Here is a 27,345-nt window from a genome sequence, read left to right as displayed (position 1 = left end):
GGGGCAGAGGAATACCAAAAGGGACGGAGGAGGGACGGGGGAGGAGGAGAGGGGGACACAGGACATTTGAATGGAAAAAAAGGAGAAAAGCAACAGCCACAGGGCAGAGGAGGTGAAGGAGGAGGAGGAGGAGGAGGGGGAGGAGGAGGAGGGGAGGAGGAGTCAGACAAGGAGGGAGGGGAAGTCGAAAACCAACACAACAAAGTGAAAAGAGAAATGAGAAATGGAGTTTTGTAAGTTTCGGGGTTAAATAGCAGAAGTTTCAAAAATTACTCACAGGCGTCCAGAGGACAGAAATCATAATCGAAACAAAAACGGAAGCCGGGTTAAAGGAAAGCAAAAGGCAGCAGGCAGCCAGCGGGGGCATGAGCCATAAGGACCGCGCTGGCCAGAAACTCAAACGTGATCCACAACCAAAGAGGAAGCAGCTGCGGGGCAGGGGAGGGGGCGGCGGGCGGGCAGGGGGGCTGGGGGGGCAGAGTGGGGAGCCAGTGCCTACCCCTGCCGGGCTTCTCCCCATCCCCGGGAGCTTGGGGACCCCAATGGTGGGCAGGGTTGGAGGTCACAGTGGGGAGGAAGGACCCTGCCTGGAGGGGCTTTTATGGTGTGCCCCCCGCCCCCCACTGGTCTCCCAGAGGTTCAGGTCTGGGGCGCCCAGTGCCACACCCACCTGCCGGTGCGCTATGTGTTCACGGCCCTCGCTGGGCGAGCGGGACCAGCGTTGGTCCCGGGCCCGAGCCCGGCCGTGGTCAGGCGGCGGCTCCTGGGTGTAGCGCTCCTTCTCGGAGGGTGGGGGGTGCGGGTGGTGGTGGCGGTGGTGGCGGTGCTGCCGGTGCCTTCGGTCCTTGGGCCGGCCTCGCTCCTGGTCTCGCTCCTTAGACGGCAGGTCACCGGACTGGGTGGTCATGCTCAGGTCTGTCCCCAAGCCTGGGCCCGGGTTGGGGTGGGGGTCAGACAAACAGATGGCCGTAAAGGAGGAGTGGGTGAGATGTGTACCCGGGAGGTCACCTGGGGGGTGGTGCAGGCTCTAGAAAGGGGCCTCTTCTCTTGGACCAAGGAGGTCTGTTTGGTCCCCAGGCTCTGAGCAGCCCCTGGCCCAGCTCGGGGTCCCTTGGTCCTGTCCCCTGAGAGTCCTGTTCCACACCCAGGCCACTCCTTTTCTCTCTCCATGTTTGCCCTACTCTGCCCTATCTTCCTCTCCTGCCCTCCTCTGTCTCCTGGGGCCCGCAGGGCAGCCCACCTGTGTCCACGTCTGTGTAGCGGCCCAGGGAGCGCTCAGAGGCTCGGTGGCCGCGGTCCCGGCGCCGCTGATGGTGCCGCTGGTTCTCCTCAGGCGGCACCCTCTCCAGGGAGTAGTCGTCCAGGCGCCGGGCCTTGGGGCCCAGCACGGAGGCTGAGCGCTTCATGGGGCTGGTGTCTGAGATGGTCTGGGAGGGTGGACAGGCCAGCGGGCCAGGGTCAGCTGCCTGCACCAAGTGGTCCCGGTCCGTTCTGCCCCATCAGACCTCAGTGACCAGGTGTGACCACCCGGGGCAGAGTCCGAGTGGGCCATGGGGCTCGGCTTCCGATCCACCAGGATCCCAGGATGCCTCTGCCTCCTCCCAGGCCCATCCTGGGCGCCTGCTGGGAGGCCCCGTCTGATGCCCTCCTGCTGCTTCTCAAAACCACCCCCGGAGGTACCACCGCCCAGCCCTGGCCATTCAGCCAGAGACGCACAGGCAAGCTGAAGGGGACAGCTTCTCCCATCCAGAGTGTCCCCTGGGGCCGCGGGGCTGCAGGGCCCTGCCCTCAATCCTGCCTACTCTCCTCCCACGGCAGGGCAGGGGGGGCGGCAGTGGTCAGGCCTCCTATGCGCCCAGGGCCAGGCACCAAGAATTCCAGCTCACTGTCCTTCCTCGGGTGAGCTGGGACCCGTCTTTCCTGGTCACTCAAGTCTGGCTCCTGTAGCCTGCCCTGGAGGGGCTGCCCTGGCACCTGAGGCCCTGGGGGGACCCGCTCTTCTTGGCCTGCAGTCTGGGAGCCTGTGGGAGCTGCACCTCCCAGGTCAGGCCCCGGAGAGGAGCCTGTGGTTCTCTGCTGCTGGGAGAGGGGAGGAGGAGGATGGTGCCCGGGGCTGGCCCAGCTGAGTGGTCAGTGGCACTTCGGTTTTAAGGGACATGAGGCTTCAGCACCAGAGGGTCAGAGGTGCGTCCGGGGAACGAGAGCCTCTGAAAAGGCGTGGGCCCGGTGGGGCTGCGGATCAGGTTTCTTGGAAAGATGGCACCTCCTGGCTTGGGGGTTTGGGGGTGAAGATGGGGGAGGGGTGGGGGGGCAGATCCCGCCCCCCCCAGCAGGGCACACAGAGGACACAACACACAAGGATGGGGCTTCATGGGCGAGGGGGGTGCAGTCTGCAACGAAGGGGTGGGGTCCAAGGGGTGGAGAGATGACAGGACTCCCACGAGGGGGGGTGGGCGGGAAGAGGGGGCCGGAGCCCAGCTGGGAGGCGGGCGGTGAGGTACATACACTGAGGTTATTCCCACGTGGCCGGCCCCTTCTCCTCTGTCACAGCCCCACGGGATGGTGCACACAGAAAAACAGAAAGAAGAAAATAAATATAAAAGCCAAGAGGGAGAGGGAGAGGTGGTACACGGAGATGCCACGGTTGGGGAGAGAAACCTGGGCAGTGTGGGGGAGGGGAGCAAGGGAAGCAGGGAAAGAGGTTAAAGTCCCTGGTGCGTGGGTGACCCCAGGCCCGGCTGGCCAGCCTCCCACGGGCACAGAGGAGACAGACAGGAGACACCACAGACAGACAGATGGCGGAGGCACGAGACCGACAGATGGGATGGCGTGGCCACAGGCCCCTGGCCCTGGGCTCTGCTTCATGCAATGCGCCCCAGCCCTGGCTCCGGCTGACACTCAAAGCTTGGGGAGGGGGCGGCCGTCAGCTGGCTTGTCCCACCCCTCTCCTGGGGCCCAGCGACTCTGTCCTGGGGGTGGACGGGGTAAGGGGGCTGGCAGCCACATGCAGCTAGGTGCCCCCCGACCCAGGTTCTCTGCAGCCAGAGGCCAGCCAGGTCCCTGAGCCACCCTGGCCCCGCCAGGCACAGCACAGCCTCCCCCTACCGCTGACCCCTCCGTGCAGACACCACGGCACAGCACACGGGAAGCCCGCCCCGGCCCCACATGCCACCGTGCCTCTCAGGCTGGGCGGGCAGCCAGCCATGCTTCTGGCTTCTGGCCCCTCTGTCCCTGCAAGCCTGGGGCAGCGGGATCACGCATCTCCCCACCCCACCACCCGCCCCGCTAACCAAGTGGCCTCTGCAGCTGGGCAAAGCAGCCAGCCACACACAGACACACACCAGGCATACGCCCCTGTTCCCCCCACTGGCCCCCACAAAGACCAGACAGGAAATACAAACCCCAGCTGCCTCCAGGCCCACCCCAGACTCTGCTACCAGGTCCTAGGACCTGCCAAATTCCTGATAGCAGACCTATGTGCATGCATATGTGTGTGTGTGTGTGCAGTGTGAGCACATGCCTACATGGTGTGTGTGTGTGTGTGTGTGTGTGTGCGCCGCGCAGCTCACCCAGCCCCGACACACCACCTCCTCCCAACACCCCCACATGACCTCCACATCCCCTTGCCTTGGCCCCTCCAACCTGGATAGCTGGAAAGCACTTGGCAGTGACGACTGTGTCCTGCTCCAGGGGAGCCCCTTCCCTTCTCTGCTCTCCATCAGAGAGATGCTCAGAGGGCCAGGCCTTCTGGGCCCTCCAGGATGGGCCTGCCCCCTGCTGCGGAGAGCGCAGGTGGGTCCCCCCGCCAAGCCCGGGTCCCAGAGGAAAGAAGATGCCCTGGGCTGTGTGTTGGACCCCAGGGGCCCAGGAGTCCAGCCCCAGGGCGGGTGGGTGAAAGCCCTCACCTGGTTCTCCGCAGGGAGGCGGGGCATGGAGGCGGCCCGGGCCTGGCCTTCCATGGGGAGGTAGTGCTCGCTGTCCGAGTAGCCATCTCTGCCCATCTCTCGCAACTCTACAGACTGTGGGGCATCAGGGCAAGGCCAGCTGAGTTCCTGGCCCGACCGTTGGGCCCCAGGGGTGGCCTGGTGGGTGTGCGGCTGTGGGGCCCACACCCTTCCCTCCTGGGCTGCCTAGGCCTGGGAGCTGGGAGGCAGTGGGGGGGACAGAGGCACCTGGGAGTTGGGCTGGCTGTTGGGCATGTCGGTGGGTGGCCCCCGCTCTGGGCTCCATGTTCCTGTCTTCTGGAACATCTCCTGGGCTCGCTGGGTCACCCAGGATGGGCTCTCCTTGATGCTGCTTTCATGAGCCATCCTGTGTGGGGGGGGGACAGAGGACAGGGTGGCGGTGGGCACTCCAGGAGTGTCTGCACTGGGGAAGGGTGCCCCCCTGCTCTTCCATCCCCACCTCCTGGCCAGAGCCACACTCACAGGCCTCCACCTGGGTCCAGCTGGGAGGAGGGGAGGGCGTTCTGGCTGGGGCCCCCCTCCTGGGTTGGAGACGGGGGCTCCATGCGCTGGAACATGAGTGGTGTCCGGTTCTGGAGAGGCAGAGAACAGTGTGTGGGTACAGGGTGGACAGGCAGGGGCAGTGAGTAGGCTGGGGAGGGTGTTCGAGGCTCCGGGTCTGGCCAGCTGTGCAGAGGACACTCAATGCTTCTCCCCGCAGCCCCAGCCCCCCAGTGCAGTCATTCTTGACACCCCCAACACACACACACACACACACACACACACACACACACACACACACACACACACACTCAGGTTCGCTCCATCAGCTTAGTCCACTAGACTCTTCCCTGAAAGTCCGTGCAGAACAGGATCACTTCTCACCGAGCTCTGGCCCTGTGGCCTCACCTGGACTGTGCCACTCACCTCCTCCCCTGGCTCCCCGCTCCAGCCCTAACCCACCCCGGACACCAGAGGGCGCCAGCGACCACCTGAGTGTAGTCACTTCTCTCCGGGGGCGGGGCCTCCCATCAGACCCGGACAAAACGTGTCAAGGGCCCCCAAGGCTCTCCACAGTCTGCCCTCTCACTTTCTTACCCTTGTCTCCATTCTTTTTTTGAACTCACCGCCCGGAGTTCAAGACCTGAGCTGAGATCACGAGTCAGATACTTCACTGACTGAGCGACGGGGCGCCCCCTTGCCGCCCCTCTTGCTCTCTGTGTTCAGCCATATTGGCCGCATCGCTCTTCTCCAAACTCAAAAGTCTTGCCACAGGACCTCCGCCCTGCTGTTCCCTCTGCCTGGAGCCCTCTTCCCTCAGACATCCACGTGGCTTTCTCCCTCTTCTTTTCCTTTGGGTCTCTGCCCGACATCACCTCCTCCAGGCAGCCTCCCTGATCACCGGTTTCAGACTGCACCCCTCTCCCCCAGCATGCCTTCTTAGGACACTTACTGTTCCCTGCCATGTTAGTCACTTATTATTGTTGGAATGTCCGCTCTGCAGTGATTCTGGTCTGTTTTGCTCACAGCTGCATGCCCCCTCCCCTCCCACCCCCCGCCCCCAGGTCTGAGAACAGTGTCTGGCACACAGTAGATGCCCAATAAGTGTTGAGGGAACAGATGAATTCATCGGGGCCGCCTCCACGGCCCGGCCCTACTTTCCGGTGTCCTGTCCTGCGTCCTGGCCATGCCCTGCTGCTCTGGTTTGTCACTGTGGGGCCCGCAGGGGAAAGAGCACCAGCGGGGAGGGGGCCAGGGCCCAGGGCCGTACCTGCTCCTCGCGTAGGGCCTGCAGCTTCTTGGCCTTGCTCTGCCGGTAGTACTCCATGATCATCATGGCCGCGTAGATCTTGCCCACGGTCAGGTCTGTGGCTGGGGGCACAGGGTGAGGTCGCCGTGGGTGTGGGCCCTGTGTGTGCCAGCCTAGCCCCTGCTCCAGCCTCCTCTCTCCCTGCCCCCTCCCACCCTGGCAGGGCAGAGCCCAGGGCCAGGCCAGGAGCGGCTCTTACACTTGTGGGGGGTGACCAGCAGGTCCAGTGTCTTCTGGGACAGGTTGGGCCAGATGGCCATCATCTCTTTCCTCAGCTCAGCGTCCATCTGCTGTTTGTCAGCTCCGCCTGCAACGTGGGCACAGAGAGGCCCTGACTGCCTGCCTGGGGGTCAGCCAGACTCCGGGGCAGCTGGAAAGCCAGCAGCTCCTGCCAACTCAGGCCCTGGAATCCTGCTTGCCATGGGTCACCAGTTCCCTGCAGGCCTGACCCAGAGGACAAATGACCATGTGGGCTCTGGTCCGTGGGGGGGGCTATGTTGGGGGTGGGGGGGACAGGCAGCATCAGGAGGAGCGGGAAGGCGCAGGTCCCAGCCTGGTTCCCACTTACCCACTGCATGGCTCAGGTGTTAGGCTACCATTGTGTGCCTCAGTTTTCCCATCTGCAAAATGGGATGACAGCAGTAGGACCTACCTCACAGAATGGTCTGAAGATCAAAGCAGCTAGTATGTGTGCAGCCTTAGGACAGTGTCCTGCCAAAGAATGACTATGACAGCAGCCCACAGGTCCGAGGCAGAGCCTCGTGCTAAGCCTCGGAGAGGCTGGGTTGTCCCAGAGGAGCCCTGATAGGGGAGGTTTCTCCCTCAACCAAGTCTCCCCTCCCACGGATGTGACCTTCAGCCACTGCTGATCCTCGGTCCCTCACCCCGCCCACGGAGGTCATTAAGGCTCCCTGCCAGCGATTCCTGGTCCGTCCAGCCTGACTGCCCAGGAGCCTGGCTCTTCCTACCCCTGGGCTTGGCCAGGGGGCTGTGTGATGACTTCTTTCCAATGAAGCGTGAGCGTGCTGAGTGGCCACTTCAGGGTCAGGGGATTTAGTGGCCTGTAGGGGGCATTCCTGTGTTCTTTTTCCAAAACTCTGTCACGGTGGCTGGTGAACAGAGCCCCCTGCCCACCCAGGAAGGACAGAGAACAGGAATGGGAAGCAAATCTCGGTCGGTGGGAGAACTCAGGGCTGTTTGTTGCACGGGCATGTTCTCCTCCATCTTGACCGCTACACCAGCCCGACCCCCCTTCTACTACTGTTTCCGACTCCCCAACTCTGGGCACAGGGGCGCTGTTCCAAACTGTTACCAGCAGGTATGGAGGGACAGCTAGAGCAAGGCCCACAAGGCCCCCTGTTGGGCCAAATATTAACCCTGTAGTTGCTGGACTGTGGGGTGGGGTGGGGGAGGTCCCGGAGATGGGGGAAGGGCAGGGGCCAGTACCAGCCAGCAGGGAAGTGTTTCAGAACTCTAGCAGCCATCGGCCTGCTGGCTGAGTAGCAGCTCCTAGCCTCGGCACCCCCAACATCCCACTTTGCCTCCACTCCCCGTGGACCTCTCCTTGCCCAGGTCTGTCCTCCCTGCCCTTCCATTTCCCCGGGCCACCCCTGCCCCACCGCTGGAGCCCGGGTCCAGCTTCTCAGCAGATGTGGGTCAAAGCATAAACGTCTGCCAGACACTCTCTGGAGCCTTCGCTCACCTTCACACATGTGCCCCTGGACACACACATCTTTACTCTGAGAAAGATCCTCCAGAAGGGCCTTTTTACCAGTGCACAGGTAAAGCTCAGAACTCGTTCTGGAGTGAGACTATTGAGGCCCCGCGGGACTGACCTGCCTGCAGAAGGGCAGGTGCCTCTGCTCAGGAATCTGTGTCCGTCCCCGCCTCCACCACAAGAGGGCGCCGGCCCGGTTGGAGTCAATCCCCCAATGCCTCTGCTCTGAGCTCTCCGTGTTCTGTTCCCTCACTCCTGTGATTGCCCAAGTCCTCACCGTGACCCCACAAGGCCCTGCGCCATCTGTCCTTATTTCCTCTACTTCCTCCCTTGCTCACTCTGTTCCAGGCTGTTTGCTGTGCCTCACACATGCCCGGCATGGTCCTGCCTCAGGGCCTTTGCTCAGGTTATTTCCTTTGCTAGGATCGTTCTTTCTACGAATATCCATGTGGCTTCCTACCTCACCTCCTTCAGGTCCCTTCCCAAACCCAAACAGGTCTTCTAGCTGGCTTCCCTCCTTGACACAGCCTCCCGCCATTCCCTTGGATGCCATTCTGCCTCTCTCGCATTCCTTCAAATCACTTCGTCATGTTGTTCCCCATCTCACCCACTAGAGGGCGAACTCCACGGTCCGTTCTGTCTTTACACCACTGGTGATGCAGGGGTGTGTGGTCACTCAGGCCAAGCTGCATGGGAGTGGGGTTGATTCGTGGGTTAGGACTCAAGTTGAGAGTTCAGGACTATCATGGGAGACCCTTGGGAAAACCCCCCGTGTTGTTAAGCTCTCAAGACCCTTGACACTAACTCATAGTTTTTCTTTCCTTATGGGAAGCAGCTGGAATTACCAGCTCTATCTGCTGTCTGCTGTAGCTAATTGAGGTGCCCGGGGTGGGGTGGGGGGGGTTGTGTGGCTCCTTCTCAGAGACCCAGGGAGGGAAAAAAGAGATTGTGGCATTTCCTAGTAAAAGTCACGTTCTCCTTCTAGCTTATAGGTTTCCTGTTTCTGTGAAGAAAAGGAACACACCTGCCATTGAGAACAGAATTGTGTCCCCCTCCCCCAATTCATGTTTGAGCCCTAATCCCCAGTGTCACTGCATTTGCAGGTAGGGCCTCTAGGAGGTAATCAGAGTTACATGAGGTCATAAAGGTGGTCCCTGATCCCAGGGGACTGCTGTTCCTATAAGCGAGAGACCCCAGGCTATGCGAGGACACAGCAAGAAGGTGGCCATCTACAAGCCGAGGAGAAGGCATCACCAGGAACCAGCCCCGCTGGCACCTTGATCTTGGACTTCTAGCCTCTGGAACCGTGAGAAAATAAATCGTTTAAGCTGCCCCGTCTCTGGTATTTTGTTACGACGCCTGAGCGGACTGTTGCGCTCGCACTAGGCATGTGGGTTAGGTAAGGGATCTGGGCAGGGTTTCTCAACCTAGTTAGCACCATGGATGCCTGGGGCTGTATCATTCTGGGTGTGGGGTCACCCCATGCACTGCAGGGTGGTGATTAGCCTCTCTGGCCTCCACGTTCTTGGTACCAGTGACACCTCCTTCCCCAAGTCCTGACAACCAAACTGTCCCCAGACATTGCCAAGTGTCCCCCAGGGGATAGAACTGTCCCTTGGCTAAGAATCACCACCTCCAACTGTTTCTGTTTCAATTCACTGGGAAGTCTCCCATTCGGGATTGTCATTTCACATTTAAACAAAGGGAGAATCCTTTGGGGACTTCAAGGTGGCCTTTTCTGGGGTCCTGGGGTTCCCTTCCAGGCTGAACTTCAGACTTATTCCTCCTCCAGGGACAGAATTACTAACATCTGGGGTGGGGTGAGGGCAGGATCAGGAGGTCCTCCTGGACGCAGGCAACAGTCCCTCACAAACCAGTTGTGTCCCAGGGTTTACCATCCTGGGTCCTCCCCTGTTGTATGCTGTTTTGCGTGACATTGGGCTCCGAGTCTGTCCCTGGAGGACATTTGGCAGCAGCCTCGGCCTCTACACCCCAGATGCCACTGGTACCAGCTCCCTCCCAGATGTGACAACCAGAAATGTCTCCAGAGTGCCAACAACCCTTGGGGGCAGGATCAGCCCCTGGCTGACCTAGGGTTTACCCCTCCCCCCACCCGAATCCCCAGCCCCTACCCCTCGCCAGCTCTATCTTTCCCCCTGCATGCCTCACCTTCCAACACATTACATACTCCACGAATTTATCATGCTTATTGTTTGTCGCCTTTTTGCCTGCAGCCCCATGAGGGCTGGCGATTCATTCCTCTTTCAGGTCTGTGTCCCACATACCAACAACAGGGCTGGGCACACAGCAGGCACTCAATGAATGCTCTCGTTCAGTGAGCCACGGCCAGCGTGGCCAGCAGTTCTGGGTGGATAATAACATGCCAGGAGGTCACCCTCTCTGGTGCACCTGGGTCAAAGCCACTTAGCTCCCATGAGGCCCATCCCAGAACCTTCCACGTTCTGGCAGATCCCACATGCAGAGAGAGTCTGGTCTTTGGGGGAGATTAAAGGGCAGGATAGTGGTCTTTTGGCTCGTCAGCCCTGTGGAATCCTGAATGAGTGTCCAGGCTGGGCCTGGGTGGGGATAGCCTGGGCTGTGGCCCTTTCTAAGACAATTCCTGTTTTGGGAAGCTGAGGTCCCCTACAACCAGTGGCATGTCAGGACTGAGGACCATGTGGGCACGGGGGATGCCAGACAGGTGCAGAGATGTCTGGTAATAGTTGGCTCTGGTTTATCTTTTCTCCGTGCACCACCCCCCACACCTGTCTGGGCTGGTAGTGCACGGTGGCTCCACGTTTCTACAGCTCTCGTGTGCTCTCTGCAGAAGTCGGAGTACTAGTATGTGGCTGGGGGTTTGGATCTGCTAACTGGGTTTCTGTTTGGGTTGGTGGTTGGCTCTGCCCTCAGTGCACAGCCAGAGGGAGCAGGAGGACAAGGGGGCAATGAAAGGACACAGACTGAGTCCCTTGGAGGGAGAATTCAGGGGTTCAGACACAACGTCCAGGAAAAAGAGAAACATGAGAGAAGGACTTTCCTCAAAGATGAGATTCTCCTGGGTGCAGAGAACAGAGGGGTGGGGAGGAGGGACGGACAGACGGAGGAGGGAGAGGGATGGACAGAGAGGGGACAAATAGGTGAGCGGAGGGACCTGCCCTCTCTCTTCCAAGTATCCGGCTAAGAATGACCTCCCAATTTTTGGAGGATCTGTATGACTGAGGTTAGTCCATTCTCCCATATGCTGCCCTCTGTCTGCTGGAAAGGAGTTCAGTGTGTTTAGAAGTAAATGGAGTTGTTGAAAAAAAAAATGTGTTATACTTTCAGCCCTCCTAAGACACAAGTCAACTAAAAAGGCTGTGATTGTCATCACTGTTCTAACTGTTGTCCCCAAGCACTCAGCGAACCTTCCTTAACCCCGGAAACTGGATCAGTTATTCTCCGTGGAGCTCTGGGAGGGCCTGGTGCCCTCACCAAAGTCAGTATAGGGAGAGGTCCCTGGCTCAGAGATGTCAGGGGCGTGACTCTCTGGGGACTGAGTAGCATCTGGAGTATGAGTGACAACAGCAACAAAGTCAGGCACATCCCTGGGAGCCTTTGAAATCCTCATGTAGGGCATCTGGTGGGTGTCATAGAGACTGGCCTGACTGGAGTCCCACAGACACTATCCTCATGATAAAGGACAACTTGGCATTCTGAAAGAAAGGACTGCTCTCTGACTAGCTCCTGGGAGGTCACCTCTATGTCCTTAGAGTGTCCTGCATGATGAAAGTGTCTTTTGGGCATGTGAGATAGTTTACCCCAACAATGGGATTTGTGGTGGGGGTCTTGGGCCATGTGACCCACCATTAGTGTGACCTCTGGAGGGGCTGGAGTCTGAGTAACTAAGTCAGCCAGGCCTACACGTCCAACCTCCAGCATATACTCTGGTCACCAGGGCTTGAGTGGGTTTTCACAGTTGGCCACACTTCAACTGGGTTGTCACATCCTGTTGCCGGGACATCAGTGGTGCCCACATGACTCACCTGGAAGTCTGCACCTGGTCTCCCGTGGACCCTGACCTCTGTGCCTCTGCTTTGCAGATTTTAACCAGTATCCTTCTGTTGTAATAAACCATAACTGTGAGTCCAATAGCGCCTCTTGGTTCTGAGAATTTCTAGGTAATCACTGAATCTGAGTCTGGAGTTCTCTTGGTACTACTGAACAGGTCCCCAGAGAGAAACAGCAGCTGGATCACAAAGGTATTGCAGACCAAGAGTGGGGGCACAGTTAGACCCATTTTAAAGGTGAGTGTAACATGGCAGGCAGAATTCTGAAGCTGTCCCTACCTCCTGCCCCAAGACGCTAGTTATTCGATCAAATGCTAGTCTAGGGACTGCCAGGAAAGGCTTCTGCAAATGTAATTAAAGTCCCAAGTCAGCCAGCTGTAAGATACATAACTTATCTGGGTGGGCCTGACCTAATCAGGTAAGCCCTTGCAAAGCTGAGTTTTCTCTCCACCTGGTGGCAGGAGAGGTCAGACAGATTTGGAGTATACAAAAGATGAGATGCCTCCCTGGGAGCTAAGTGCAACCTCTGGCCAAACGCCAGCAATGAAGTAGACCCTCGGGCTGATGGCCACAGGCCACTGAATACACCTGAATGAGTCTGAAAGTACATTTTCCCCCAGGGCTTCCAGAAAAGAGTCCAGCCTGGCCAACAGCTTGATTTCGGCCTTGTGGGATCCTGGAAAGCCCAGCTGAGCCTGTCTAGACTTCTGACCAACACGACTGAGAGCTATTAAGTGGGTGTTTTAAGCTGTTATGCTTGTGGTTGTTTTTTATGTGGCCTAATTAGCTAATATGTGGACTGAGGCTCGGAGAGGGTGTGATCTGCCCAGGTTTACAGCGAGGACAGGGCAGGGCAGGTGGGGAAGATGAGCCCACGGAACATAACTCTTCCACCTGATTAGAAGTCTGCTGCCTGCGCTTCAGATTCCTCACCTCCCCAGGCTGGGACCTGGACCAGCTTCAACCACAATGATAAGGAAACAGTCTTTGGGGCGCCTGGGTGGCTCAGTGGGTTAAGCCTCTGCCTTTGGCTCAGGTCATGGTCTCAGGGTCCAGAGATTGAGCTCCACATCGGACTCTCTGTTCAGCAGGGAGGATGCTTCCCACCGCCTCCACCCCGCCTGCCACTCTGCCTACTTGTGATATCTCTCTGTCAAATAAATAAATAAAATCTTAAAACAAACAAACAAAAAGAAACAGTCTTGGGAGCGTAGAGCCACAAATAGCCAGAACCTGGGCCGGACTTCTGCTGAGCACTGAGCTGCCTGGTAGGCCTGAGCCACTCACCTCTGACTTATTGCAGGAGAAAGAATTTGCAGGCTGTGCCAGACAAGGGCCTGACCCCCACCCCCCCACTTCTGTACTCTCCTGAGCCTTATCTCTGCTTTTTCTGATTCTCTCTTGCTATACTGGGGGGCTCTTTTTGCTCTCGGAACTTTCACCTGCATGTTTCCTGGCTAACTATGTCTGTCCTCAACCTACTCCCCTCTGCCGGGCAGTGTCCTAGTAGAAGCTGCTAACATCCCTCCTGGAAACCTTCCACCTCCCCAGCAACTTCTGGCCTTGGCTCCTCCCCATCCTCTTTCCCTCGGGACCCTGGAAGGAACCTGGGTTCCTGAAGTTCTGTCTTCCTTCCTCTTTACCTCCTGGTGGCTTCAGCTGGTGGAACCCTACCCTCTCTCTTTAGTGCCCTGATTTCCAGCCCAGGGCTGGACAAGGAACTCAGCCTTCTGTCAGCCCCTGTGCCCCCTGATGACCTGTGTGCACCTCTTTCTCTGTCCTCCTGTCCCACCAGCTGCCAAGTCACATCGGGTCTACTGTCAGGCCTCCAAAGCCCATTCCAGGTGGAGGGGAGGAGGGGCCCTCACCACTCCCCCAGAGCTGCCTGTCACAAAATCCACGGGTCACTCTTGGGCTTTGTCTTCCTTGGTTACTGGACAGTGCCTGATAGGCTGGAGACACCCTCCAAAAACCCACATTGCCCTGGCCCTCACTCGCCTCCCTGGTCACCCCTTCTCTGTTGCCTCTAACCCTGCAGTGGCCTCAGGCTGTCTTTGGGGGCATCCCTCAGCTCACACTCATCTCCCGGGAGCTTGTCCAGTCTCCTATCAGCATCTGATGTCTCCCGACTTTTCACCTTCAGCCCAGCCAGGAAAACTCATTCTCTTGCCTCCTTCAGAATGTTCCTGGGTTGTGTCCCACATAGGACATTTAAGCTGGAGACTCCCCTGCCTTCTGTGTGTCTCTAGGCTGACACCGACTTCCTGCCCTTCCTTAGCCCAGAACCTACCCCTCCTACATTTCCCTTGTCTCAGGCAACTGAGACATGGCTCTGTCCTTTTTGTGGTTAGGGCTCAGCCCCTGGTGGTGGCTCTGACTCCTCCTCTCTTTCCTTCATCCCCTCCATTGGTCATTGGCCGGGTCAGCTCCCAAGAAATATCCAGAACCTGAACACTCCACATCCCCTGAGTCTAGGCAGTCCTCCTGTGTTCATGGGGTAGTGGCCTCCACGGTGACCTCCTTCCAGACAATTCTGCCCTGTGGCTAGAGGGAACCTTTTCAAATGTGAGTCTGGTCAAGCACCCCCTTGCTCAAAGGGCAAGTCGGTTCAACACATTGGTGGATGGATGGGCTCCTACCCCAGGGCCTTTGTACCTGCCTGGGCACTTTCTCCCCAGGGGTCCACGTGATTCCTTCAGACCCTGCTGGGGGAAGCCCCTCCCACAGGAAGCGGAAGCCGCGGAGCACAGCGCCGGCCGCTCAGGCAGCGCGGCCGGATGTCTGCCGAGTGAGTGGGGAGTGGGATGACGCTCATGATGAGGCAGTGGCGCATCTGGTTTCATGTGGCGAGTGGGATCCCTGGTTGCCCACAGCTCTCCCCTCCCAGGCCCCAATTCCATCCTGTCCTACCTCTCTGCTCCCGCTCCTGCCCTTACCCTTGGCGATCTTGATGTCCAGGGCTGTGCGGATCAGAGCCATGAGGGTAGAATTGAAGTGGACGGTGTTGTCGTCCGCCACGGGCAGATCCATGCGAAGGAGCCTCTACAGAAAACCAAAGGCGGGGGCAGTCATTGCCAGGCACCCCTCCCAGTCCCCCCCGTGAGCCAGACCCACACTACCCCGGGAGCCCTAGGAAGAACTCTGAAGGCGGTGGCTGAGGATGCTCCCCACCCTCAGGTTATCCATCCCCTGCGCTGTTTTCTGGTTTCCCTTCGTGGCCCACAGGGAGAGCTCTGGGGCTCTCCTAGGCCACCAGCCCCCGCCCTTCCCTCTCCTGCATGCTGGATCCCAGAGCTGGCATTTCCCAGGTTGGCCAGACCCTTCCTTGCCCTGCCCCAGAGTTCTTCTGGACGGCTCCGCGCCATTCTGACCCCAGAGAAGAAGAGCGCAAGGCAGATCGCGGCAGATCATGCAGCAGCCAGGCACAGTGGTCCCCGGGCCACAGCCGCCGGGGGGGCCACCGGCTCCCGCCTCCTCCCCCGGCTCGGCCCAGACCAGACCAGATGGGCACAGACCACATCATTCCTCTGAGAAGCAGCAGGCAGGCGGCCCCCCACTGACGGGGCAGCCGCTCACGGACATGCAGCGAGGCCGTGACACACAGAACGGCAGACAGGGGTGCGCATGCAGACGGAATCTCGAGACTCATTCATAGCTCCGTGGGAAGTGTTTCTCAGGGGCATGTCCAGATCTTGGCTCTGTGCGATGGCAGGGGAAGGGTGAGGGGGCATTCCCGTGGCCCAGGGAAGAAAAGACTCCCCGTGTCCCAAGCAGGGGCTCTGTCCCCCGTGCTTGGTACTGTAGGAAGGTTTGCTGGACTGGTGGGCACCAGCCCAGGCGGAGGTGGCATGGAGATGGGGTTGAGGGTGAGTTAGGCGCTCACTAGGGGATTCAGACATACGTCAGCAGGAAAACACAGAGCTGGAGATGGGGAGAGGGATGGCAAACCCAGAACAGAACACAAGAGAGGGATTGGGGCAGGGTGGGGAGGGAGGTGGTAGACAGAGAAACACACACAGACTGGGCTGCTGTGCACAGCTGTGCAGGTTATGCACTGCACAAAGGGCTAACCGTCTTAGAAATCATAGATTAGTATATTTAAATGACAGCTTTTCAGCAGATAGCAAAGAAGTATCTTGTTTTTGCCAGATGGGTGGATTACAACAATTTTCCAGCAGACAAAATGTTCTGTGGAAAGGGTGTCCTTTTCAAATTTGCACAAAGGTGCCTAAGGACCCCTGGTGGCCCTGCACACAGACCAGGAAGGGAAGGGGGTTCACGCTCTCTCTCTCTCTCTCTCTCACACACACACACACACACCCACGCACATACACACACGCACAAGCACACGGGCAGCCAAGCAGAGACCAAGAGAAGGTACAAAAGGAAAGCTAGAGGAAGGATAGGTGCTGAGAGAGGCTTGTCAGAGAGGCTGGTGGGACAGCCTCTTCCCAGTCTTGACTGGGGAGGAGGGGGAGGGACGAGGTTGCAGGGAGAAGGATGCTTGAGGCGGGAAGGAACGGCATTAGCAGAAGGGGAGGGAGGACTCTCACAGACACAGGGGACGAGGGGGGCAAGGTGGCTGGGATGATGGGGCGATTTTCTGGGAGAGCAGGCGGCAATTTTTAAAGGTCATCCCTGAACTTCTCGTGGATGAGCTGGAGGGAACAGAGCATCTGTCCTTGGGTGCCAAGGGAGATTCCGGGACAGGGGTCTGGAGGGGTGGCCCAGCCCAGCCGCCTGGCGGCAGGACCCCTGCTCCTTCAGCCAGCATGCACCGTCCCCCGGTCGGCCATGGTGCTTGCCCGCCCCAGGCCCCCGCCAAGGCAGCGTGCATGGCCTGCATCAGGGTGCCACGGTCCAGGGGTCCAGCTGCGGCCTGCCTGACCACTCTGGAACAATGGAGAGGCATGTTGGGGGTGTCTGGGGGAGAATGGGTGGCATAGGGGTTGGGGCTTGGGAAGCAATTTTGGGGGGGGAGGGAGAGGTGGAGGGAGGAGAGACTCCGGGTACCCCTTGGGAGGTCTCGAGTCCCCCAAGGCCCTAGGTCAGAGATCAGCTTCAGGTGTATGTAGGGGTGCTGCTGGACCTGGGGGCTCAAGATATGAAAGATGGGGGGGCAGGGCCTTGCCTTTTTGGGGCCAAAGCCCACCCCCCCCTAGTTGTGAGGTACCTGCCCCGGCCTGGGACTGGGTGTGGAGGCTGCTCTAGGTGAGCAGAAAGGAGGCGAGGCGGCATTCCCTCTGAAACATGTTTGTGTCCAATTTGGTTCCCAGGGGACCAGGTGCGAGGGGACTGGGGGCGCCCCTCCCCCTCCCCCCGGCGTGTCGGCCATAATGGAGTCTCAAAACACCAAGACACACTCATCAGAAAAGACGGACACAGTGTGCTGCTTAGAGTCAAGGGACGGTCATGATCCATTTACTCGAGGAGGAAAGGGACAAAAAGAAAAAGAAAAAGAGAAAAAAAAAAAAAGAAGAAGAGTAACTCCAGAAAAAGAGACTCGGCTGGTTGTTCCTGGTCAGCGCTGAAAAATCCCCAGTGCCCGACGCCGGTGGTCGGCAAGGGTAGACTACCTTGTAAGCCACTCTGGCCGGACACTTCTTCCCCAGACCCAGGGGCGGAGACATGTGTCTCAGCATCTGATACATGTCCGGGTAAGGCATGCGGCCCCTGGCAGCACCGAAAACAAAACGGGGTAGGAACGGAGAACCAAAGCAAGGGGTGGGTGAAGGGAGAGGGAGAAACGGAAAGAAAAAAAAAATTAAAAAAATAAAACAAAAAAACAACAAAGATAAAAAAACAAAACACCAAAAAAAGGAAAACAAAAAAGAAACCAAAACAAAAATCCAACCAAACAAAAAAAAAACCAAAAAAAACCACCAAAAACCAAACCAAACAAACAAACAAAAAAAACCACACGAGCCGAAAAAATAGAGAGAGGAAGATGCAGAGAACAATAAAATAGATGTTTCAAATAAATGGAAAACAGGAGGAAAAAAAATGGAAGAAAAGGTCATTAAAAAAAGATCATTTCACTGCTCATGAGCAGGGAGAGAGAGAGAGAAAAGAGAAAAGTCAGATTCAGTTTTGACTCTGAGCTAGGGTTCTGGTGGGGCTTGGAGTAAAGGCAGGGTCTCATTTTGGAGGGACTGGCACAAGGCTCTGGCTCAGTGTTATTTTAAAAATTGGGTCAAGTTCTCTGGTTTGGCTGAGGCTGGTCTCTGAGGGGGCCTAGAAGGGGGAAGGGGGGGCCAGGGCGGCGGGAGGAGGGCTGGGGGCTTTGGGAGGCAAAGGGTGGAGGGGGAGAGAGTGGAGGTGATGGGGGGTCAGTGCACAGCTCCGACCCCCCGATGTGTCTGATTTGGGGTGCCGTTGAGACCCTGGGATGGGCAGCTTCAGCTAAGAGCAAGCAGAAATGGCTGAAGGGAACAGAGAGATTATGTCCCATGCTTCATCGAGTCTACGTGACTGCATTCTGTTGGCTAAGAATTCTCTAGTTTAATGCAAGAAAGAGAGATGGCTCTGTTTTTTAGATATATATATATATATATGAAATATATATATTGAGGAACCCCAAGCCACACTCATTCCATGGATGCTAGCAGGTTTTAGTGGAATTCAAACCTTGCAAGCAACCCTATGAGGACATTTCTTGCCTAAGCCGAGAGGGGGAGATATCACGCGCAATAAACTGTACATATCCTTATAATGAATCCGACCACTGAAAGGAGAAGACAGGGGTTAGTGGAGGCAGGGGTCTGGGCTCACGCTAGCTCCCTGTGCACGCAGCAAGGTCGTGATGCCAGAGGCTGGGGACCCCCGGCTTTGAAGGGGTTGGGGAGACTCAGGGATGAGGGAAGGTCCCTGAACTGTTCCCAGACAGTCCGGGGGAAGAGGGTCTCGGTTGGGGTGTGCGAAAGCTCTGGGCCAGGGTGGGCTGGGGTGGGGGTAGGAGGGGCCCTCCCCCAGGGCTCTCTCTGTAACTCCCTTCTCCCCAATCTGCACAGGCTACACTGCAGGGAGGGGGAGCTCGAGGAATAGGGGGACAGCATCCAACTGCTGTGACCTAAAATCAAAAGAGGAAGAGTTAGGAACCAGCCAGAAGTCAAGGCCCCAGACCCGTGGCTCACCCCAGCCTCTTGGTCTCACGGAGGACCTGTCTGGGGCTGTGGGAATGGCAAGGATGGAGTCCTCCCCACCTTCCTCCTCCTGGAGGCCTCCCCTCCAGCACTCGGGGTGCCAAGGGCCCCCATTAATGCTTTCTCAGGCTCCCAGCCCGGCTCGAACTAGACTCTTCCGTTAGTGGTTGGTGGGCGCTGAGGTTCGGGGTAGCTTCTCTGAGCAGCTCCATGCTGGTCCCCACGTGCACAGGGTAGAGAACGACCCTTTGGAACCACCACCAGGAGCACTCTGGTGCCCAAGGGTAGGAGAGCTCGCTCCCTTTGTAGCCGCGAAAATGCGAGAACCCCTGAGGCTTTGTGTCTTTGGCTCTGGCCTCCTGTCATAGCTGTCCGACACCAGTCTGATCTCACAACCAATGCCACCTGCCAAGGGAGCTAGACCGACCCTGTGTTCCCATCACTCCCAGGACAGCAGAGGCTGAGAGGCCTCTGGTTTCTTCCCCGTCCTCTGTCTGGCTGGCCTGGCTAGCTTGTCTTCACCATCCTGAGGCCTCTCAGTTGCGGGGAGAATCACAGGAGGCTGAAACCTCAATGTTCGATTCCTTCCTTCTTCTCCCAGAAAGCCTGGGCCTCGGGCAGGCGGTCCCCAACCATTTCACCTGTGGCACGTGAGGGCGCTGATCCTTGTCTCTTTCCTCCAGGTTGACCCCTCGGAGATCCCAGCTAGCTCCCCAGCGACCCAAAGACCCAAAGTCCGGGACCTGCCCTAGCCTCATGGGCTCTAGCAGCCAGGGAGAGGTGGGCGATGTGGCCGGAAGGGGCGGGCGACTCCTTACCACGCTGCGGGGTCGTACTCGGCCCAGACACGCACGTACTCATCCAGGTGGTGGGGACCCAGGATGGAGGAATCTCGAGTGAGGTACTCAAAGTTGTCCATGATGACGGCGACAAAGAGGTTCAGCATCTGTGGGGACCCCGGGGGCCAGGAGGGAGTGGGGGAGAGCGAGACACACCCAAACACACGTACACAGAGGCCCGGAGAGAGAGGGAGGGAGAGGGGCGAGATGACAAAAGGGAGACAGAGAAAGAAAAAGATGGGGGGATGGGGAGGAGAGACACACCCTCACACAAGGAACCCCAGAAATGAATGCAGAAATGGAGATGGGACAGAGAGACAAAGACAGAGACAGAGAAATACAAAGAGACAGAGACCAGTAGTGATGGACAGAGACAGAGCCGGAGAGAGAGGGGGAAGACGCTATGTGAAATGGGGGCCAACCCCAAGGGACCACCATGACCCCACATCTTCCCACACCAGCCCCCCCCAACAAGGCCAAAGTCAGTGCTCCATGTGGATTGTATTCCCAGCCCCAGCACAAAGTAAGCATTCAGCAATTATTTCCTGGGTGGACAGATGGACAGATGCATGAGTGAATGAATGAATGAAATTTCTTGCCCTCATCTGCACCCAGTAGCACATTTTCACATGTCCTTCTGGCCCTTAGCACAGCGGGAGATTACATCATTTTGCCTCCGATCCTTTGCAAATGTTGCATCTTTAGTAAACATCAGGATTTGTCTCCCTGTGGGGAGCAGCATCTGGGGACCCCCCCTCTTTTATCTGTAAGAGGCTGGAGCTGGGTGTGGCCAACCCCCAATTTCTGGCTCCCCAGGCACCGGTCAGACAACCCAGGAAGAGCTGTGATTGCTTAGGGAGGGACACATGACCCAAGGTGGTCAATGCGAGCCTTCCCTGGGATTTGTGCTGACACCCTGGCCATCGTTTGGCCTCAACAAGGAGAAAGTCTGAGAGTGAAGCCAGTGCGGGGAAGAGCGAGGAGGATGGGGGTCTGCTGTCAGGATCCCGCCTCACGTGGACTTTTCAGGTACACAAGTCAGTGAGCTGTATGTGCTGCTTACATTAGGGAAGTTTCTGCTACTTCTAACGTGTTCTAGTTCTTGCTCGTGGTCCCTGCAGGCCACTCCTTGAAATCTTCCTTCCCTTGGTCTGAATCATCTCATCACAGCATGTATCAGGCCACGTAGCTATTACCTGCTGACTTGTCTGCCAGTTACCCCCGAAGCCTGAGACACCTGAGTTCTGTCTCTGTATCTCAGTGCCTAGCATCAGGTCTGGCATGTAGTAGGTATTCAACAAAGGTATAGATGTAAGCCTAGTAGGTGCTTAACAAATAACCCGTAATCCTAGGCGTCCCTAACTTCAGTGACTCAACTTTTAATTCATCTTCATGATATTGACGAGCTCCCGCTGTGTGCCAGGCACTGTCCTAGGTGCTGGGGATGCAGCAGTGAACAAGACAGAAATCTCTGACATTGGGGGGCTGATGGAAGCAGAGACGTCTTCTAGGGTGCCTGCCCTTCTCAGATGGGCTCTATTATAGGATCTTGTCCTCATATGTATCTATAGCTGCTTGGACAGGGTGGCTATTTGACCAAGGGGTGGGCTGGTCCATTCAGATTCTCTCGCCTGGGAACTTGGAATGGGGCAATGAATGGAGCTTGTGGGTCAGCAGCTGCGGGTGCTGGACTCGGGGGCTGAGAGACAGAGGCTACAAGTCTCTCAATGTGAGGCCACAGGTCTGAAGGGGGACTTTCGCCAACAGATGCTGGCGTCTGGTCAGGGTCTGGTCAATTTCTGTCATCAACAGATGCTGGCGTCTGGTCAGGGTCTGTGCTCATCTCACGCTCTCTTGGCAGCTGGCTTCCTATATCCTGCTGGGGGGATCCACGGTCAGGAAACCAGACCAGGGAGGATGGGCGAAGGGACCCCTTCTGTCTCCAGTGTGGATCTGTCTTGTGGGTTGAATTGTGTCCCCCTCAAAAGACACGTTCAGATCCTAACCCCGGTACCTGTGAACCTGACCTTATTTGGAAAAAGGGTCTTCGTGATATCAAGTTAGGATGACGTCATACTGGATTGGGGGGGGGGCCCTAAACCCAATCTGACTGCTATTCCCCTAAAAGAGGTATCTGGACACTAGATGCCGGAGGGACAGACCCAAACCAGGGAACCCTGGGATCCAGAGAAGCTGGAAGAGGCCTGGAAGGATTCTCCCTTAGAGGTTTTGGAGGGAGCATGGCCCTGCCAACTCCTTGATCGGTTTTAGCCTCCAAAACTGTGGGAGGGTCAATTTCTGTCATTTTAAGCCATCAAGTCTGTGGTCCTTTGTCACAGCAGCCACAGGAACTGTGTACAAGTGTCCTGGGGCCATGGACAGCCAGGGTGCCAGGGGCGGGCTGGGGGTGAGTCAGTCCGCCCTCTTTTCCTTTTAATTCCCGAAGCCAGGAATCCCTGATGACTCCAGGGTTCTCTAGTTCTCTTTCAACCCCATGTAGCCAATCCTTGTATTAAGTCTCCTCTAAGATATCTGGAGAGTTTCTGTTCTCTTAACTTGGCTCTGTGGCTCCAGGAAGAGGAGGGACATAACTAGTATCCCATGTAACTAGACTGGCCGTGGGGACCGACTGGCCCTGGGGACCAGCTCTCAGCTCCGCTAGTTTTTTCCTCAGTAAAACCCAGTGACTCTCGGATAGGGGAGATTCTGTCCTTCCCCCAGTCTCCAGGGGGTCACTGTCAATGTCAGAAGGCATATTTGCTTATCACACCTGAGGCTGGAGGCCAGGAAAGCTGCTAACCACACTGCAATGCACAGGACAGCCCCCCTAACCCTCTGCAGAGACCGAGCCAGGCCCAAATATCAGCAGGGTCGCTGCTGAGAATCCCTGGTTAACTGAATCCCCAGCCGGTGCAGAGACGCGCTCTGGAGGGAGCAAATCTGTGACACAGCCGTATTCTAGAGAAACCTATGCCCCGCAGTGGGAGCCAGGTCAGGGAGGCCCCCCCGACCCCATGCTACTTGCCCCATCCCCCCACATGCACACAGACTCACCAGAAACGAGCATAGGAAGATGAAGGAAACGAAGTAAAAATAAGCAAATTCATTGCCACACTCGGGAGTCAGGATGCCCGAGTTCTTATCACACGGCTTCCCACTGAGGCAGGAAAGCATGATGTTGTGCCAAGCCTCCCCAGTGGCACTCCTGGGGGAAAGGAGAGGGGGAACCATCAGGGGCCTGGGCACCTGGACCTGGGCACCAGGCCTGGACATGGGTATCCTTTGGGGATATTTGCATGGGGGTCCGGAGTTGGACTGGCATGAGCTCAAGTTCTAGATATGCCACCTTTTTGCTCTGGGAGCTCAGAGAGATGATTCTCATCCGTTAGGTGTGCTTTAAAATTTCATTCCGGGGGACTTCAAACAATGCTGATGCAAAAGCCCCACTCTCGCAGACTTGCTTTCAACTGGTCTGGGGTGAGGCCTGGGGACATAGCTAGGTATTTTTTTTTTTTAAAGATTTTATTTACTTATTTGACAGACAGAGATTACAAGTAGGCAGAGAGGCAGGCAGAGAGAGAGAGAGGAGGAAGCAGGCTCCCCGCTGAGCAGAGAGGCCGATGTGGGGCCTGATCCCAGGATCCTGGGATCATGACCTGAGCCGAAGGCAGAGGCTTTAACCCACTGAGCCACCCAGGCGCCCCATAGCTAGGTATGTTTTAAAGGCTCCTCTTCCTCCAGGCTATGATCACCTCTTATTACCTTCTCCCTAGGTCTCTCGGCTCCAGGCACACTGGGATCTCACTGTCCCCAAACATGCCAGCCATGCTCCTGCCTCAGGGCCTTTGCACTCATTATAACTTCTTCCTGACCTGCCCTTCCTCAGATAGCCACAAGATTCCCTCCCTCACCTATTTCTCTCACGCGTCACCTGCCTCCAGGGAGGCATGACCTACCAGCCCTCCATTCCTTTAGATGTTGTCGCTAAATTAAAGAAAAAAAATTTTTTCTCATTCCCAAGTGTACATAAGATTTATCATTTTAGGGGTGCCTGGATGGCTCAGTCGGTTGAGCATCTGCCTTTGGCTTGGATCACAATTCCAGAATCCTGGGATCTAGCCCAGCATTGGGCTCTCTGCTCAGTGGAGAGCCTGCGTCTCCCTTTCCCTCTGCCTGCCTCCCCCCCACCTGCTTGTGCTTGCTCGCTCTCTCTCTAATAAATAAATAAAAATCTTAAAAAAATTGATTTTAACTATTCTTAAGGCTAGAGTCCAGTGGCCTTCAGTACATTCACAATACCGTGCACCTACTTGTCACCACTGTTCACCTGTAGAATCTTTCATGCGTCCCACTCATGCAGTCCCTGGCAATCTCTAGTCCTCCTCTTTACCTCTATGAAATTTGCCTGTTCTGGGCACTTCATGTAAGTGAAATCACACATTATTTGTTCTTTTTTTTTTTTTTTTGTGGGTTTTCTTTTTAAAGACTTCATTTGTTTATTTGACAGATCACAAGCAGGCAGAGAGGCAGATAGAGAGAGGGGGAAGCAGGCTCCCCGCTGAGTAGAGAGCCCCATGCAGGGCTCGATCCCAGGACCCTGAGATCATGACCTGAGCCAAAGGCAGAGGCTTAACCCACTGAACCACCCAGGCATTTGTTTGTTCTTTTGTGCCTCCATTTCCCTCTTAACCTTGAATTCTATCCCCTTCCTGCACTCTCCATCACTAGCTTACTGATGGCCTTTCTTCTATTCTTACTGAATAGAAGCACCTGGAGGGCATGGAATATCTCTTTCTGCTTTGTTCACCATACCTTCAGCAATGCCTGGCACACAGTGGTGTTCAATAAACCTCCCACGGATAAATGAACGAGGGAACTCTAATGCGCATCCAGGATTAAGAAATCAAGCCTCAGGGTCCAATTAGCCTCAATTTCCTCACCTGTCAGATGGGGTTGCCAAGAATCCCCACCTCACAGGACGGTCAGGAGGACTCAGTGATGTAATGCCTGAAAACGCCTTCCATGCTTGTATCCCAGGACCTTTAGCTTCTGCTCAGCCAGGTTCCCTGGGCCCCCCACAAGCCCATGCCAAGCCTCATTGGAGCAGAAGGAAGACAGCACGCCCCCTATAGGAAGAGGAGGGAAAGGACATGCCCCCTACAGGAAGATGAGGGAAAGGACACGCCCGCTACAGGAGGAGGAAGGAAAGGACACGCCCCCTACAAGAGGAGGAAGGAAAGGACACGCCCCCTACAGGAGGAGAAAGAAGAGGACACGCGCCCAACAGGAAGAGGGCACACCCACACCAGAAGAGAAGCAGGAAAGCACATGCGCCCGCTCACCTGAAAAGAAGCATGAGGGCCTGGAAGAAGGTCCGAAAGTTATTGTGCTCAGTGATTTGGAACTCATCCTCATCACTGTCCTCATCCTCCACGTCGATGCCGATGTTGCCAAACACCTGGGGCATAGGAAAGTAATGAATGACCAGGGGCACCCATGCCCCCAGTGGCTTCAGGGAAAGTCCACTCAACCATCATGGCTGTCTCTCCAAACTGGGTTCCCCTAACCCACGCCTGCCTAAGGATGGTGGCCCTCCCAGGGAGGGCTCTAGGAACGCTAGGGGATCGGCACTCACCTGCATCCCGATGATGGCATAGATAAAGAAAAGCATGGCAATCAGCAGACAGACATACGGCAGGGCCTGGTGGGGAAAAAAGGCAATAAAAGAGAGTGCCAGGGGCCTCTTACCCAAACCATCTCCCTCCCCGTCCCAGGGTTCTGCCCCACTGGGCTGGGCAGCCCCAAGCTGTGCCAGAGTGGTGCCAGGGATCCGTGGGCCTTTTTGAGGTCATAGTGGCAAGAAGGCATCAGGGGGACTCTCAAGCTATACCAGGGGCCCGCGGTTGAGAGAAGAGCTCTACAGATCACAGACTCAGCAAAGGGCACCACAGAGGCATTTCCACCTCGTTTCTACTTTCAGCCACAGCAGGGGTGGGGGTAAAAATCTTCTCAGCCCTAGACTGGCGGCAGGGGCTCACCTTGAAGGACTGCACAAAGGTCCAGAGAAGAATCCGGATGGTGTAACCCTGACGGAGGAGTTTGATGAGCCGGGCAGCTCGGAAGAGGCGGAGAAAGCTCAAATTGATGAAGTTATTCTGGGGAGATGGAGAGAAAAGGGTGACCATCCACCCACCCCCGGGGGCTCAGAGCCGTCACCACTCACAGAGGCCCCTACATGAAGCCAACCAACAGGAAAAGCAAGCCAGACCCCAAATAAGGAGGGAGAGAAAGCACTATTAATGCAATGGTGCGGAGGAAAAACGTCGAAAAAGGAACAAAGTTGGGGGGGGGGGAGGGAAGGGAGGAAAAGGCAACTCAAAAGCATAAACCCTCCCTGCCAGCCCCACCCGCGATGGGGAAAAGGAAAGAAAAAGGAAGGAAGAGAAAGGAACCGGGTGGGGTGGGGAAAAATAACCAAAGAACAAGTGAAAGAAAATATATCCGAATCATCCAATCAGGAAAAAAATCGAGATGGTTTTTGTTTCTCCCAACAACCAAATGCACTGAGACGATAGGACACAAGCGGGTCAAGTTGCCGAATCCATCACACGTGTACGATGCACAAACACCAGGGCAGGGTCGGGGTAGCCAGCGCGCAGGCCTGGTGGACATGTGCGGGTTCCCAGGGCATGTTACGCTCTGGGCCAGAAATGCATCTGTCATGGGACTCAACGGGCCCCCTGCCCTGCCCTGCCCTGCCGAGCTGCCCACCCGCTCCTGCCCGCCCTGACCTCACCCCACGGCCAAGAGGAGCAGCGGCTCGAGCCAATCGGAGAAGCGGAAGAGCATCTTTTCTTACCCCCTTGGCGAGCGGGAATGGGGAGGACGGGAGGGAGCTGGGGCTGGTCGGCTGCAGGGCGAGTCCTCGCTGCCCGCTGAGTCGGAGAAGATGCATTTGGGGCCCTTTTCCCCCCTCTCAGGGATGGCTTCTCAGCTTCTGGGGCTGGGTGGAGTAGCACGGGACCAGGCCTGCGGGAAGCAGGAAGTACGCAGCGCCCGTGGGTGGGTGAGCTCGCCGACAGCCCAGGCCCACCAAGGGGCCGGTGCTGGAGGTGGGGCCGTCCCTGCCCCCAGGACCTCCCTGCGTGGGCCCTGCCTCTGCTCAAAGACCCCCTGACTAGTCACTGCCTCTACCTCCTCCCACCCAAGCCGGGAGAAACCCCCAGGGAAGGGGGCGTGGTCAGCTGGGAGGGGGGCCAGGAGAGCAGCGGGAGGTGGGCCCCTGGCTGCCCGCCGCCCCGGGTCGGGGAGGAGGGGTGGCTGGTCTGCTGGGGCCTCAGCGTCGCTGGTGGGGGACACGTGGCTCAAAGTCACAAATGGACCAAATGTGACTGGCGAAGCTCTCTCGTTGGGCCTGAGCGGTTTGGTTCTGATTAAGAATTGCCAGTGTTTAAAAATCAGATGTCTCCACCAGGCAACTCTGGACCTGCCTCCAGGCTGGCAAAAGTTGTCTGGGGCTTAGATATGGCAGCCCCCATGAAGTGGGCCATGTGCCCTCTAGTTTGACGAGGTCCCCCACGTTCTAGAAATGGCACCCGCTTTCCTGGTCTATGGCACGGGCTTTGATGCCAGAGGCACTGGGGTGTGAGACCTCCGCCTTGGGCAGACCAGGAAAGCTCCGCTGGTCACTCTGCCCGCAGGCTGGAGGGGAGGACCTTTACCTGGGCTCTGCTCTAGGGGATCTAGAGAGCCCTAGACATGGGCCATGTAGCAAGATTTCCACTGGCCTCGCCCTCACCCTTCACATGCAGCAGGGGCGACCATACAGGCTGCCCTGACAATTTTGC

General features: G+C 57.1%; 1 protein-coding gene across 10 annotated transcripts in view; it reads right to left on the bottom strand.

Annotated features, from left to right (window-relative positions):
• The window catches only part of CACNA1A (calcium voltage-gated channel subunit alpha1 A), a 285,358-nt gene that overhangs the window by 1,711 nt on the left and 256,302 nt on the right, over positions 1-27,345 (bottom strand). For 6 of the 10 annotated variants that reach the window (XM_082729516.1, XM_082729513.1, XM_082729522.1 and 3 more), the window contains 15 exons: positions 25,537-25,653; positions 25,134-25,199; positions 24,841-24,956; positions 22,553-22,703; positions 19,478-19,605; positions 18,145-18,241; positions 14,454-14,559; positions 5,954-6,061; positions 5,716-5,816; positions 4,428-4,537; positions 4,173-4,311; positions 3,906-4,019; positions 2,506-2,541; positions 1,241-1,427; positions 671-927 (listed from right to left, as the gene is read on the bottom strand). In XM_082729516.1, the coding sequence (XP_082585642.1) occupies positions 671-927; positions 1,241-1,427; positions 2,506-2,541; positions 3,906-4,019; positions 4,173-4,311; positions 4,428-4,537; positions 5,716-5,816; positions 5,954-6,061; positions 14,454-14,559; positions 18,145-18,241; positions 19,478-19,605; positions 22,553-22,703; positions 24,841-24,956; positions 25,134-25,199; positions 25,537-25,653 (1,833 nt within the window). Of the gene's footprint in view, positions 1-670; positions 928-1,240; positions 1,428-2,505; positions 2,542-3,905; positions 4,020-4,172; positions 4,312-4,427; positions 4,538-5,715; positions 5,817-5,953; positions 6,062-14,453; positions 14,560-17,093; positions 17,191-18,144; positions 18,242-19,477; positions 19,606-22,552; positions 22,704-24,840; positions 24,957-25,133; positions 25,200-25,536; positions 25,654-27,345 lie in introns of all 10 variants that reach the window. The other 4 variants (XM_082729517.1, XM_082729515.1, XM_082729519.1 and 1 more) reach the window with 3 other exon arrangements.

This window comes from Mustela nivalis (genome assembly GCF_964662115.1).
Source record: "Mustela nivalis genome assembly, chromosome: 1".
NCBI lineage: Eukaryota > Metazoa > Chordata > Mammalia > Carnivora > Mustelidae > Mustela > Mustela nivalis.
This window is presented reverse-complemented; position numbering and strand designations above follow the sequence as displayed.